This window comes from Prionailurus viverrinus, chromosome C1 (assembly GCF_022837055.1).
Source record: "Prionailurus viverrinus isolate Anna chromosome C1, UM_Priviv_1.0, whole genome shotgun sequence".
In the NCBI taxonomy this organism is placed as follows: Eukaryota; Metazoa; Chordata; class Mammalia; order Carnivora; family Felidae; genus Prionailurus; species Prionailurus viverrinus.
Window position 1 is genome coordinate 93,629,937 of NC_062568.1, and position 15,958 is coordinate 93,645,894.

Consider the following 15,958-nt stretch of genomic DNA (forward strand, 5'->3'; position numbering starts at 1 on the left):
TGTTGTAAAAGTTCCTAACACTAGAAGCACAAAGAAAACTATAGCTAAGCTGAGAATTGAGAAATTATAGAAGTTAAGCATTGGAATTCATTTGTAGACCTCCATTTTCACTTACAATTTGATAATTATGCTTAATATATACTTTGTTTTTATGATACGGTAAAGATGTAAGCTGTTCATATTGAGGTAGAATTCTTTCAGCTTTAAATTAGTAGTTGTCAGTACAAAGAAATTTTGGAAATTGTGGGTTGCACTAGATCATGAAGGTTCTTTACATCCTAAAGTGTGGGAGTCTTATATTCATTTTGTTATGTGGTTTAAGATTGTTCAAACATGGAAAGTTAAAATTCTATCTACTTCCTACCTACTAGGCTGTAGGTACATATACTGTATTTAGGGTAATAACGTCAATACATATTTGTTCTTTTCTGGAATGATTTTTTTGTTGTAGCTTTTTATTCCAGTTCATTTTTGAACTTTATTTATTTATTTTCTTAAGATTTTGTTCCCATTAGTGGTTTAGTATCAGTAAAGTATTGGAATCTTCAAGTAACTTTTTGCTGTGAGATGATTTTCAAAGCAAAAAGAAATAGGAATCATGTGTAAAGTAAAAGTACTCATTGTCAACTATATGCCTTTAATAAGTAAAATTTGAATTTGCAGAATAAGAATACCTTTTTGTTTTTGAGAGAGAGCTCCCGCGCACATGTGCTCGAGTAGGGGAGGGGCAGAGAGAGGGAGGGACAGAGGGACTGAAGCCAGCTCTGTGCTGACAGCAGAGAACTGGATGCAGGGCTTGAACTCATGAACTGTGAGATCATGACCTGAGCTGATGTTGGGCGCTTAACTGACTGAGCCACCCAGGCGTCCCCAGAATTAAAAATACTATCCAACATAAGGGATGCTAATGTTTTACATTACAAGCATAACTGGTTTTATTATTTAAAAATATTCTTTCTTTAAATGAACTTTTTCCTTTAGAAATGTGAATAATATAACAGATACTCTTATTTATCACAATTATTGCCTGCTAACATTTTATCATGTTTGTTTCATTTCTTTTTAAGAGAGCACATTATTGATGAGTACTCCTGAATCCATTTTTCCCTGCCCCAGAGGCAGTTAGGACCATGATAGACCAACCATTTCTTACATAAAACTCAATCGCTTTTTGCCATTCATTTCTCCCAGTGCAGGAAATCCCTTTCTTCTAACTTATTATATTTTCACTATTTTTCTAGTCACCAAGTCTTCAAAGATGGTTTTGAATTCTCTACTATCGTCCCTTCTGTAAGCCATTTCCAATTCCTTACTCCTCCTGGTTGGCCAAAATCAGCATCAGAAATTTTTTTTCATTGCTGTGTAGCTCAGGGAGAATTTCTATAAATCTAGCCTGCTTTCTCGGGCCATAAAGGAAAATTTTGGTTTAGTTTTCCAAAATACTGTATTGTGCTTACAAGTTTCATAAACATTAGGTAAGATAGCTTTGCCTTTTTCATTATGTTCTCTTTTTAAAAACCATTTAGAAAATGACACATTTTAAATATAGCAAAGTATAAAGAAGTAAAGCGGATTCATAATTTGACTTCCTGTATAACCCAATGACATAAATTAAAGTAATATATGTACATGTCTATGCATGAGTTTTTTCCAGGACATGTAAATAATTACTCTTGGGATGGCAACTAGGTGGCTAGGGGATAGGCATGTCAGGGAAACTTACATTAGTACTTTTCTAGTGTTACTATTTATTAAAATTTTTTCATGGGCTAATGTTATCATTTCAAAAGTTCTTTTAATTAAAAAAGTAATGTGACACTGTTATGTGTTAAATGTGTATGGTTAGATCATTTAAGACATAACATTGTAAATTTAGAAAACAAAATTCTCCTTTTTCTCCATTCTGCTATCTGGAGACAATGACAATTTTTCCTCCCTCCCTCCCTCCCTCCCTTCCTCTCTTTCTTTCTTTCTCTCTCTTCCTTCCTTCCTTCCTTCATTCCTTCCTTCCTTCCTTCCTTCCTTCCTTCCTTCCTTCCTTCCGTCTTTCTTTTTTACTTTTGAGACAGACACAGAATCTGAAGCAGGCTTCAGTCTCTGAGCTCTCAGCACAGAGCCCGATGTGGGGCTCGAAGTCTGGAACCATGAGATCATGACCTGAGCTGAAGTCGGAAGCTTAACTGACTGAGCCACCCTGGTGCCTCACAATTTTCTGTTTCTTTTGTAGACTTCCAGAATAAAAAAACATATGCATTTTGTAATAGAATTTTTCTTGATGTGTAATTTTATTTCTACTCTGCATTTAAATGTAGATTTCCACTTACAATTGACATCAAAAAAAAGAAAGGACATTCACAAAATGTAATTTTCCTGCTTAGAATTCAGATTAAAAAAGGACTAGGTTTGAAAGGTTTTTTAAAGATATTTCAAGGTAACAAAATGCACTTAAACAGTATTTAAAGTACACATACATGAACATACATACTTGTACACCATGTATTAAAGAATAGCAAATTGAAAGGCATTAGGACTCTACTAATTTTGCTTAGGAATCATACTATGAAAATCAAATGTGTCCAAAAGGAATGATAAAAATGGAAGATTTGGAAAGAGTCTATAAGGAAACAAAGGATTTGGGTGAAATAAAACAAAGAAGGAAAGAAGGATAAGCATTTATGTTCTGTAAGTGCTTGGATTTGTGTGTTCTGTTCCTAACTATATTTATTAAAGCTTTATAAGAGTAATTGTATTTTAGATAAAAAAATGTGTTTTGTAGGGGTGGAGGATTATGCAAGTGAAGTGAGTATTTGGATGAGTCTGGGGAAGTAAGCAGGCATCAGACCCCATAGCATGTTGAGTAGTGAAATTAATTGAGGTGTTCTGAAAAAGCAGATGCTTAATTTTTCAACTGTTAAACCAAGCTTGGATTCTTGGGCTAAGCCTCACTTAGTTATGATATATACCCTTTTTGCATGTTGTTCTATTTGTTTTGTTAAGGATTTTTTTCATCTGTATTCATGATGGATGTTGGCCTGCCATTTTCTTCATTTGAAATGTCTTTATCTGGTTTTGGTATTAGAATTATGCTGTCCTCACGAAAGGGTTTGGGGTAAGCTCTTCCCTCTTTTCTGAAAGGGCTTATGTAGAATTATTTTTATTTCTTCCTTAAATGAGTGATAGAATTTACCAGTCAAACTTGGGCCTGGAGTTTGCTTTTTGGAAGGGTTACTGATAATTTCTTTAATAGCTTTGGGGTTATTCAAAATAGACTTTTTGTTTCATCTTGTATTGATTTTGGTAAATTCTGTCTTTCAAGGTATTTGTCCCTTACATCTTAATATGATGGCTGTGGTTTATAGTATTCTCTTTTTTATCATTTTCTCCTCTATATGATTGGTAGCATTAATCAGCTTTTCATCCCTTATGTTGGCAATTTCTGTACTATTCTCGATCAGCCTATCTTTCCATAGTTCCATTTTTTTCTTGTTAATATTCTGTTTCTATTAACCTGATTTCTGCCTTTCTGTTTACTGTTTATTTCTATTTATTTTGAATTTGCTTTTTTCTTCTTTTTATAATATTTATTTTTATTTTTGAGAGAGAGGGAGAGGGGGAGAGACAGTGTGAGCAGGGCAGGGGCAGAGAGAGAGAGAGACAGAATCAGAAACAGGCTCCAGGCTCTGAGCTGTCAGCATAGGGCCCGACCTGGGGCTCAAACTCATGAACTGGGAGAACACGTCCTGGACTGGAGTCTGACGCGACTGAACCACCCTGGCATCCCTCCTTTTTGTACCTTAAGGTGGAATCATAGGTCACTGATTATGGACATTTCTATTTTTTTCTGACATAAGCACTGTAGGAATTTTCCCTTTAAGCTTTGCTTTAGGTGCATCCCACACATGTTGATGTTTTTTATTTTAACTGTTAATCAACTTGAAGTAATTTTCCTTGCAATTTTTTCTTTGATTCACGGATTATAGGTAGAAGTGTGTTTAATTTCCAAATGTTTGGGGTTTATTTAGATATCTTATTGCTGTCGGTTTCTAATTTAATTCTTTTTTAGTCAGATAACATGTATTTATGATTTTAATCTTTTACATTTATTGAGATTTGTTTTTTATGGCTTAGTATCTGGTCTGGGTCAGGGATTGGCACACTTCTATAAAAGACCAAATAGTAAATATTTTAGGCTTTGTGGGCCACATATGGTCTTTGTTTTAGGCTTTGTGGGTCAGGCATGGTCCTTGCTGCTGCTTTCCTCTCCTCCCTTTTCACTTCCCTTCCTCCTCCTAAAATGTAAAAAAATAAAAGAAAATTAAAAAAATTTAAATATAAAAAGAATTTTAAACTCACGAGTGATACCAAAACATCAATAGTCTGAATTTTGTTTTGGGGCCATAGTTTGCCCATCCGTGGTCAAAATGAATGCATCATGTGTACTTAGAATTCATATTCTGCACTTCTTGAGTATATCAATTAGATCAAAATGGTTATTAACGTTGATCCTGTATGCCTTTACTGAGTTTTTGGTGTGTGTGTGTGTGTGTGTGTGTGTGTGTGTCTGTGTGTGTGTGTGTGTGTGTGTGTGTCTGTGTGTGTGTGTGTGTGTCTGTGTGTGTGTCTGTGTGTGTGTCTGTGTGTGTGTGTGTGTGTGATTTTATCCATTACTGAGAGGTGACAAAATTTCCTGCTGTAAGAGTTGAATAGTCTCAGCATTTAATTATGACACATTTCAAGCATGTTGAAACTGTTAATAGGCACATACACATTTAAGACTGTTAGGTCTTGATTAATTTACCCTTTTATTATTATAAAATTACTCTCTCATATTACTCTTTTTAAAAAAAAATTTTTTTAAATTTATTTTTGAGAGTGAGTGAATGGGGGAGGGGCAGAGAAAGAGAGAGAGGGGGAGACCGAGAATCCCAAGCAGACTCTGTGCTGTCAGCGCAGAGTCTGACCTGAAGCTCTGACTCACAAACTTGAGATCATGAACTGAGCCAAGATCAAGAGTTAGACGCTTAATCGACTGAGCCACCCAGGCACCCCTCATATTACTCTTTTTCTTAAAGAATGGTTTTATCACATATGAATATAGCCACTCCAGCCTTCTTATACTTGCTTTTTGCTTTCCATCCATTTTTTTTTCATTCTGTCTTTATAAAGTGCATATCATGCAGACAACATATAGTTGGGACTTGCATTTTTATTAAAAAAAATTTTTAATCTGTCCCTCTTAATTGGAGAGTTTTGTCTGTTACGTTTAATGTAATAATGGATATGGTTGGATTTAGGTATACTGTTTTATTTATTAAAAAAAATTTGTTGTTCCTGTTGTGCTTTCCTCTTTTCTGTCTTTCAAATTATTTGAATATTGTTTGGAATTCCATTTTAATTTACCTTTGGCTTTTTAACTATACTCTTGGCATTTTTTTTTTAACAATTGCTTTAGGGATTACAATATGTGTCTTCAAGAAAACTCACTACTCACTGTTTCTTTGGAGTTAATTAAAACTTCACGTAAGGAGTAGAGATCTTGCATTTCAGGAGATCTGTTAAGTCTTGCCTGCTGCTCCCCTTACTTCACTGTCCTTTTATGCTAAAGTTGTCATAGGTATTACATCTATGTACTGTATAACCCCACAAGATAATCAGATTTTTGCTTTAGTTAGAAGTGTGTTCAAAAACTAAGTATAAAAAATAGTCTTTTATATTTACCTGTTTATAATTTCTGATTTTCTTTATTATACTTCACTATCCCCTCTAGTTTCCCGTTTCCTTTGGATTGAAGAACTTTCTTTAGCCCATGTTTGATGGCAGTGAGTTTCTTCTATTTGAAAAATGTTTTCATTTCACTTTCATTGTCGAAGGATATTTTGGCTCCTGTACATTCCTGGGCTGACTGTTTTCCCATTCTCTCCAGACTTTAAAAATGTTGTTTACTGTCTTCTAGCCTTCATCACTCCTCATAAGAAGGTGGTAGTAATTTGAATTTTGTTTCCGGTTAATGGGTATTTTTCCTCTGGCTGCTTTCAGTATTTTTTCTTTATCTTTGATTTTTAGTTTGATTGTAATGTGACTAAGTATGGTTTCTTTCTGTTTATTCTGCTTGGGTTTTCTTGAGCCTGTCACATCTATGTGTTGCTGTCTTTCACTAAATTGCTAAAGTTTTCAGTCATTACTCCTTCAAAAAGTATTTTACTATCTGGTGTGTTCTCCACCTGAGACTTCAGTATATGACCTTTTTCGTATTTTCTCCCAAGTTTCTTAGACTCTTTTTTCTTCATGTCTCTTCTTAATATCCCCCCTCCCCCAATTTCAGATTAGGTAATTTCTACTCATCTGCCTTCAGGTTCACTGATTATTACCTCTGTTACCTGTTTTCTGTTTTTTAGCTCATCCGTGATTTTTTTTTTTTTAAATATCTGGTATTTCTTTGTTCAATTCTAGAATTTCCATTTGTTTTTTTATATAGTTTTAGAGTTGCTGGTGATACTTGTTATTCATCATTATAAGTGCACTTTTCTGTATTTAATTGTGATAGTCATAGCTGTTTTCCTGTCTTTATCTGATAATTCCAGTATTTGGGTCATTTTGTCTTCTGTTGAACACTGTTCCTTGGAGAGTGGGTTACACTTTTAAATTCTTTATGTGTGGAGTAATTTTGGTTTGTATGATTATATTGCCCTTGTTTATTTTCTTGTTGATGAACATATGTTTTGCTTCCAGTTTGGGGACACTGAATAATGCTGTTTTGAACGAATGTGGACACAATGTTTTTATTTTTCTTGGGTATGTACGTAGAAGTAGAATTGCTGGGTCATATGGTAAGTGAATGTTTAAGTGTTTTTAAAAAAAAAAATTTTTTTTAACGTTTATTTATTTTTGAGACAGAGAGACAGAGCATGAACGGGGGAGGGTCAGAGAGAAAGAGGGAGACACAGAATCCGAAACAGGCTCCAGGCTCTGAGCAGTCAGCACAGAGCCCGACACGGGGCTTGAACTCATGACCGTGAGTTCATGACCTGAGCTCAAGTCGGACTAAGCTTAACCGACTGAGCCACCCAGGCACCCCGAATGTTTAAGTGTTTTTAAAATAACTGTGTCATTTTGGATTCCAACTGTGAATGTATGAGCATTATCTCAGTGCACTTTTAATCTGCTTTTTTTTTTAACTTCAAGGAGTTGAGCACCTTTCTGTTTATAGCTATTTCTTTTTCTTCTTTTGCCTTTCCTTCTTCCTTTTATTTTTTTATTTTTTTGCCTTCTTCCTTTCTTTGCTCTTTTCCTCTTTATTTCCCTCTCTCCCTCATCATCACCTTGTAGGTATCTTGTATGTTTCAAGGAGATTGTTTGTCTTCAAGTGCAGACAATTTTTCTCTGTTAGTAATTTTTCTTGTGGCTACTTTTGATACGTTTTTTTGAAGAAGTTTTTAATTTTACATAGTTGAAGTATTAATTTTTTTTTAGTGTCTAGATTTTAAATTATAGTTAGAAAACCGCTTCTACTCCATGGTTATAAAGAAATTGTCCTGCTTTCTTTTAAAACTTATATCTTAATTTTTCTTCCCTTTTAATCTTTGATGCATTTAGATTTATATTTAACATATACAGTATGTATCCAACTTGAATTTTTTTTCTGGGCAGCTACAAAATTTAGTTTTTTTAATTTTAAATTGTGGTAAAATATACACAACATAAATACCTTGTTAAGTGTAAAGTCTAGTGGCATTAAGTATATTCACATTGTTGTGCAGCTATCACTACCATCCATCTTCAGAACTTACTCATCTTCCCAAACTGGAACTCTATACCCATAAAACAATAACAGCCCCTACCCTACCTGCATTACTGGCATGTCCTACTTTCTGTCTGTAAATTTGACTCTTCTAGGTACCTCATATAAGTGGAATCATACAATATTTGATCTTTTGTGATTGGCTTATTTCACTATGGATGATCTCTAGGTTCTTCCATATTGTATCATGTGTCAGAATATTCTTTCTTTTTAAGGCTAATATTCTGTGGTGTGTATATACATTTTGTTTACCCTTTCACAGTGGACAGTTAAGTTGATTCCACCTTTTGGCTTATATGCATAATGTTGCTCTGAACATGGGTCTGCAAGCCCTTGCTTTTTCTTTTGGGTGTATACCCAGAAATGGCATTGCAGGATCACATGGTAATTCAGTGTTTAATTTTTTGAAGAATTGTCATATTGTTTTCCGTAGCACCTGTACCATTTATATTACTACCAGTACAAGGTTCCAGTGTCTGCACTTTGTCACTAACATTTGTCATTTTCTTTTTGTTTTCTGGTAATAGCCAATGTAATGGGTATGAAGTAGCATCTCATTTTGATTTACACGTCCTTAGTTATTAATGATGTTGAACATCTTTTCACGTGCTTATTGGTCTTTTGTACATTTTTTTAAGAGAAATGTCTATTACGTGTTTTACTCAGTTTTACTTGTATTGTTTGTTTTGTTGTTGAGTTCTTCACTATATATATATATATATATATATATATATATATATATATATAGCGTATATATATCCAGAATATATGTGTACATATGTAGTGTATAATATCCAGAATATATATATCCATAGAAAATACATATATGTATATGTGTGTGTATGTACACACACATATACACACACATATATATGTATATTCTGGATGATGAAGATCTTCCTCCACTTAACATTGAGCTTACGTCTGGATAAACCCATCATTAGTTGAAAATATCCTAAGTCACAAAGGTATTTAATACATCTAACGTACCAAACATCATATAGCCTAGCCTACTTTAAATGTGCTTGGAAAGTTTACATTAGCCTACATTTGGGCAAAATCATATAATAAAATGCCTATTTTATAATAAAGTAGTATGTAATATATTGACTGTAGTACTACAAGTAAAAAACAATGGTTGTATGGGTACAGAGTAATTGTAAGTGTATTGGTTGTTAGCCCTGTGATCACATTGGCTTACTGGGAGCTGAGGCTCACTGCTGTTGCCCAGCATGACCAGAGGTCTTATACAGCATATCGCTAGTCCAGGAAACGATCAAAATTCAAAGTACAGTTTTACTGAATGCATTATCACTTTTGCACCATTGTAAAGTCAGAAAATTGTGAGTCGAATCATTCTAAATTGGGCACTATGTGTATATGATTTGCAGCTGTTTTCTCCCATTCCATGGGTGCCTTTGTCCTGAACTGATAGTGCCCTTTGGTGCCAAAAAGTTGCTAATTTTGATGATGTCTAATTTATTTCCTTGTTGTTACCTGTGCTTTTAGCATCACATCCAATAAGTCATTGCTAAATCCAGTGTCATGAAGCTTTTCCGCTGTGTTTTTCTCTAAGAGTTTTAGTATATGTGCTGCTGAAGAGAGCACTTCCTCTAAGAGTTTTATAGTTTTAGCTCTTACATGTAGGTCTTTGATCCATTTTTTTAAATGTTTATTTTTCAGAGAGAGAGAGAGAGGCAGAGAGAGAAGGGCAGAGAGAGAGGGAGACACTATCTGAAGCAGGCTCCAGGTTCTGAGCTGTCAGCACAGAGCCTGATGAGCCTCAAACCCATGAATGGAATCCTGAGATCATGACCTGTGCTGAAGTTAGAAACTCAGCATACCAAGCCACCCAGGTGTTCCTTTTTGATCCTTTTTAAGTTAAATTTTGCATATGGTATAAGATAAAGCTCTAACTTGATTCATTTACATGTAGATAGATATCCACTTTTCCCAGCACCATTTGTTGAAAAGACTATCCTCTCCCCAATTGAATGGTTATGGCACCCTTTTCAAAAAACATTTGACCTTTTTTGGGAGGTTTTATTTCTGAGTTCTGTTCTATTCCATTAGTCTATATAGTTTGTGTGTACCTCACCGCCTCATTGTTTTGGTTACTTTAGCTTTGTAGTAAAGCTTTGAAATCAGGAAGTGTTGAGATCTCCAACTTTGTTCTTTTTCAGGATTGTTGATGGTCCCTTGAGATTCCATGTGAATTTAGGATTTTTTTCTATTAATGCAAAAACAAAAAAAACATTCTTGAGATTTTAATAAGGATTGCATGAATCTGTAGATTGATTTGAATAAATCCCTTGCAAATACAAAGATTTGTCCCAGGTCTGAATCTTACATTAAGTGATGTTCTCCAACTGGCAAATTTAAGAGAAAGCCAAGCTGTTTAATCCCATGTTTAAAACTTAAAGGGAGGAAATGTTAGCAAAGTGTCTACTAGCTGTCTGAAGGAAGAGTTTCTGCTTGAAGGCAACTTAGATTTTGGTGTGTGTGTGTGCACGCACTTCTTTATAGATTTATTGTATAATCTGGTTAAGTATTGTGTTCCTGAGTTGCTTAATTATATAAAACACTTTTTTGAACACCCAAAGGAACTTAGTAGAAAATTGCAAGGGCTGTGGAAAAATAAAGTATACCGACAGAATCTATGAATTTAAAACAAAAATTCATTTTGGAAGAGTGAAGCTAAAAATGTTTCACTGTGATCTTTGGTTAGTATTTTAACAATAAAAAAGAACATTGTTGTAACAAGGAGAGGAACATGTATGCATGGTTTGAGAAAGTCTTAATATGAAAAAGTTTGATTTGAAATCTATTTGCTTTATTACACAAAATTTGAATTTTGCATGTGTCAATGAAAGCAAAGAACTTTTAGTTTAAATACAGTGAACACATCCTTAAATTATAATTTAAAGAGTTCGAGTTAACAAATGCCATTAATTGTGAGAAAGGAGTTTCTTTTAGAGAAAAAGTAAGAAAAACTTTTCTGTCATTTACTTGTACAGTTTATTCTCTGTGGTGACTATCAAGAATTTTGAGAAGTCATCATAAAAATGTCTTAATCAAATCAGCCATTTCAAGTATAAAAGCTGATAAATTAAGTTAGGTTAATCGAGGCTACTTTATATTTGAAAAGCTTTAATTTGAAACTTATAAACAAATTTATTACTTAATATCTGTACTAATAATTTATATTCTTTTTGTTATATTTATGTTGAGAAAGTTTAAATGAATGTTAAAAACAAATCTCTTATAGCTATACCCAAATGCCCTTCAATTCATTCCAGTATACTCTTCAAATATTAGCATATTTTGTGTGCATTGATACGTACTGTTCTAACTCATCCTTTTAGACTCAGCTGACCAATTCTTTCAGATCTTCCTAGACTCTTTCCCTCTCCTCTCTCCTGCTTTCCCTATTTAAATGCTTCTCTGCTCATATAAGAACATTAAAATGTCTTTTTGGGCGGGCCTGGGTGGCTCAGTCAGTTAAACATCCGGCTCTTGATTTCGGCTCAGGTCATGATCTCTAGTTTGTGAGTTTGAGCCCAGTGTTGTGGGGTCTGCTTGGGATTCATTCATATATATTCTCTCTCTCTCTCTGTCTCTGTCTCTGTCTCTCCCCCCCCACCCCCCCTTCCTCTCTCTGCTCCTCCCTTGCTTGTGTAAAATAAATAAAAGTAAATAAATAAACTTAAATAAATGGACTTTTGTGGATTTTTTGAGCAGTTTCAAAGCTGTTTTAAAAAACAATTTTTAAAGTTTGCTAATAGTATAGGAGAGTGGTTTTAAAGAGTCATATTGTTTGTTATCTAGCACTTTGCTCTCTCTCCAGTAGAGAAAATGTGACTTCAACCTAACTCAATAACTCTTTTCTAGAGTTTCGGATAAGACTTTTTCAGTTTTTTTAGATTGTATTCTGTGCCACAAACATTTTTCTTCAAGCTACAAGCCAAATTAATTTTTAGAGGCTAAGCACATTTTAAGGTTAAAAGTAAACTAGGAGATTTCCCTTTATATTTCTTAAAAACTGGTGAAAATTGAGATACTTTTTGATGCCATTTTAGTATTTGAGATACTCGAGATATTTGAGTACCTTTGATATACTGTTTAACTTTAAATTCAGGGCAGTAGAGCATTGGTAGATGTATTTGGCTATTCTCCTACAAAAACTTAGAAAATTATTTGGCTGTGGTGTTATAGGTATAGTAGAAATGATTAAATGTTATGGTATATCCATATAGCTAATATGCTAGGTAGTTATTTTTGTGTTTGGGGGAGAGCACATTTGTTTTGATTATGTATTGACTGTTTTGTATTAGTCTGGTAAAGACTGGTTGATTAGATTCTTCTTTTGGTGTTTTTTCTGAAACTAATTTATTGCTGAATATGCTCAACTTAGGCTGTTGGATTTTGACTAGGGATGGAGTATTGATTAATCTGGTGAACTTGACAAATGGAAGTTTTCTTAAGGGAGTTTTTACTGTAATGGTTTCTACTTCAAATATCTTACTACTTTATTTGGGAGTTGGTACTTACACACAGGAAAATAACAGTTTGGCTTGTGTAACGAGTGATTGTTGAGATTGAATTTATTGAGGGAAAGGATGACTGATAATTAAAATGATCAGGAAAACTTCATGGAGGAGTCCTAAGTTGTGGTGAGAGCTTTCTGAGAGGGTGCCATGTAAACATGGATAATGTGATGGGGAAATAGCAAGTCATTGTGGAGGAAAATGAGTAACAAGTGCAGTGTGCTTTGAGCTGGGTTCATGGAAGCAAATGATGGGAGACACTTAAAATGTTTAATTGGGACTTATTGTGAAGTTCCTTAATATTCAGCTGAAGGAATCAGAATCATACAATTTTTATTTATCTGAAAGGGACTTTAGGAATTACTTAATAATGAATCATTTTATAGAAACAAGAAGAAGTTTGTACTTAATATTGTAAGCAGTAGAGCCTCATTTGAAGATACGTGAGTTAGGCAGTGATTTTTAGGGAGATTATTCTTCTTTGTAGGGGTAATAGAATTGGAAGTAAGACATTCTGTTCTATTAGGGTATTATTTATAATGACTTAAATTGCTTTGGTGACTAATGGTAAAAAAAAAAGGTAGAGGGATTAGATGAAGGAATAATTAGATATTAATCTCACACTAAGTATTGTATAGTAAACTTCTAGGATGTTGTGGCTCAGACAGTTTTAGACTGTCATGTTTTGTTAAGTCTTTATTGTAATAAAACATAAGTCAGCTCCATTTGTCCACTGTGGGGACAAAGTATACTGTTTGAAGGTTAGAAAAGTTTTTGTTTAGAGGCAGTGATACTTAACTTGCTGTTTGCAGGATGGCTTAGAGTTTAGCAGTTGCATTCAGCATTGAAAAGAGAGCATCTCCTGTAGTTGGAAGTGTTAACAGTGGCTCCGTGGCATGAAATGAGTTGTTCTGTCCAGAAAACGTTAGCAGTTTTATGGTTAGGGAGCCTGGTATAGTATGTCAGCGCTGTTGGGGAAGGTGGTCAGGAGCCAAATATTAGAGCTCTTTTGTATGCCTTGCAAAGAAGTTTTGTTTACTTTTTAAACGTGGACAGTGGGGAATCTTGGAAGAGGTTTTAGTCAGAGCATTATCACATATGGAAGAGTTCATGTTTTCTCCTTACTTTTAACGAGTTAGCCTATTTGGCACTCTTAGTTCTTGAACTTAGTTTTGAACCATGTTCTCCCCAAAGAGAGCTTTTTTCCTTCTTCTTATATTAAGAAAGAAAAAAAAAAAGTTCTGCAGATATTATTAGAAGCCGGGAATCTCACAGCAATTTACCTGCCTACTATTTAGCAGTGAGTTTGAATATGAGTAGTATAAAATGTTATTACTTTGTCTTTAAAGCCTGCTCATAGTTAATAGGTTTTCATATTTAGCCAGGTATCTCCTATGTAGCCCATAATGCGCAGCTTATCAAAGCTCAGCTTTTAGTTCCTAATCATCATTGTTGTCGTTATTTTGTTATTGTAAGAATATAGGCTGAATCCACTGTGGCAAGGCATTTAAAAATTAGTTGTTTTGAATAGTAATGTATTCAAATGGTATGAAAAAATATGCAATAAAAAATCTCCTCCTCAATTCTGCCCATCACCTACCCAATTCCCTTTTCTGGAGACAACCACAGTTATTGATTTCTTTATATTCTTCCAGAGATACTCTGTGTGTCTATACAATCAAGTACATTTTATGTGTTCTTACTCCTCTCCCTTACTTTATACAAATACTGTATAGTGTATGTGAAACATTGTTCTGTACCTTGCTTTTTGTTCATTTAACAGTACGTTTTGGAAGTTGTTCCATATCAGTCCATAAAGAGCCTCTTCGATCTCTTTTTTAATAGCTGCATAATATAACATAGGATGAAGTTAGCATATTTAACTAGTTTCTCATTTCATGTTTATTTAGGTTATTTTCAGACTCTTGCTGTTATAAGCAAGATTGTGGCAAATGGCCTTGATACATGTTATTTCACATGTGTAGGATAGTCCTGTAGGATCAGTTTCTAGAAGTGGAATTTCTTGTTAAAAGCTGTGGGTATTTATAATTTTGGTATAATTTTGGAAAATAGGGATATTTACATGCATTGAAGCTATGGGATTTTGTAAATTTACCCACAATGGAATCTCACTTCATAACCAATGGAGATCTGAGAAATAAATTCGTAATTGCTATGATACTAGTGAAATCCTTAAAATTTTCTTTTTTATTTTGCAGGTATACAAAACTAGGATATGCTGGAAACACAGAACCACAGTTTATCATCCCTTCCTGTAAGTATTCTTTTAAGCCACAAGCTGATTTAAAGATCTTTTTCTTAATCGTTAAAGTAAAAGATAATTATTTCTGGCACTGTGTAAGATTTTAGTCCTTTAAAAACACAGTTTGCTAAGTGTGACCTCATTTGCACACCTCTTACCATTCATTTTAGCTGTTTAGTTCTTCATTTGCCAGATCTACCAAATGTCTCTTTTTAAAGACAAAAATGAATGAACTGAAAATCACACAATTTTCTGCTTTGAGGATATTTCTGTTAACAGTTTGTGGGTGTAACTGTTCAGTAGTGCATCCTCTATTGCACACCTATGAAGACTATTCTTTGGTGTGTGGACATGATTGCTGTTTGCCAGACTTGTGTTTATTGACGTCCCTGCTGAAAACCCATGTTTCAAAATGAGGATGGCATCTCATTTTTAGAAATGTTGACTTGAGCTGTTTTCTAATATTTTATAACCGTACTTACGTTGTTTTTGTTCTATCCTCTGTTAACTTCACTTTAGCCTGACCATCAATTTTCAGTAGTTTGTCTTTCAGTAATTATTTATTTATTAAAAAAAATTTTTTTTAATGTTTATTTTTGACAGAGAGAGAGAGAGAGAGAGAGAGACAGAGACAGGGCATGAGTGGGGGAGGGGCAGAGAGAGGGAGACACAGAATCAAAAGCAGGCTCCAGGCTCCGAGCCGTCAGCACAGAGCCCGACGTGGGGCTCAATCCATGTGGGATCTCGACCCCGAGATCATGACCTGAGCCAAAGTCAGACGCTCAACTAACTGAGCCACCTAGGCGCCCCAACTTTCAGTAGTTTTTTAAAAAATACTCTTCACACTTGGTTTGTTAACACTCTTATTTGTTAGCATTGATTATGCATCTGGTTTTGAATGGACATACTTTTGTACTTTTGACTTTCAAACATATAAAGTACCCTGATCTACTTGTCCTACTGCGAAATCAAAACTTTAACAATATCAGGTGAAAAATCTTTTGAGCCATTGCTTGGTGGTGCTAACTCCTGGAGTGTCACTAGTCTTACAAAGTAATATTTGTGTGACTGTTTGAATATTTTTGTGTAGTATATTCTTATTTATGAAAATAAGGAAATGGGAAAATAAACATGCAGGAGACTAATGAAACAGGTTAGGTTTCAGATCGGTGAAGTTGAGAACATGGTAGAAATTGCCAAAAATGCAGATCTTTAGTCTCTAGTCGGCACTCATTGGTCATGAATAGGTCAGTGGTTTTGTAATTAATATGGCAAGAACAAAATTCAGTGTGAAATATGAGAAGTACATTGTTAAAATTGTAGTTAAGAGGGGAGCTTTTATATTTATAT

At 34.3% G+C, this 15,958-nt stretch overlaps 1 protein-coding gene across 1 annotated transcript in view; it reads left to right on the plus strand.

Moving 5' to 3' along the window:
- ACTR3 (actin related protein 3) overlaps positions 1 to 15,958 on the plus strand; it is a 66,556-nt gene that overhangs the window by 13,671 nt on the left and 36,927 nt on the right. Inside the window, exon 2 of the mRNA XM_047868841.1 lies at positions 14,565 to 14,620. Coding sequence (XP_047724797.1) covers positions 14,565 to 14,620 — 56 coding nt within the window. The remainder of the gene's footprint in view (positions 1 to 14,564; positions 14,621 to 15,958) is intronic.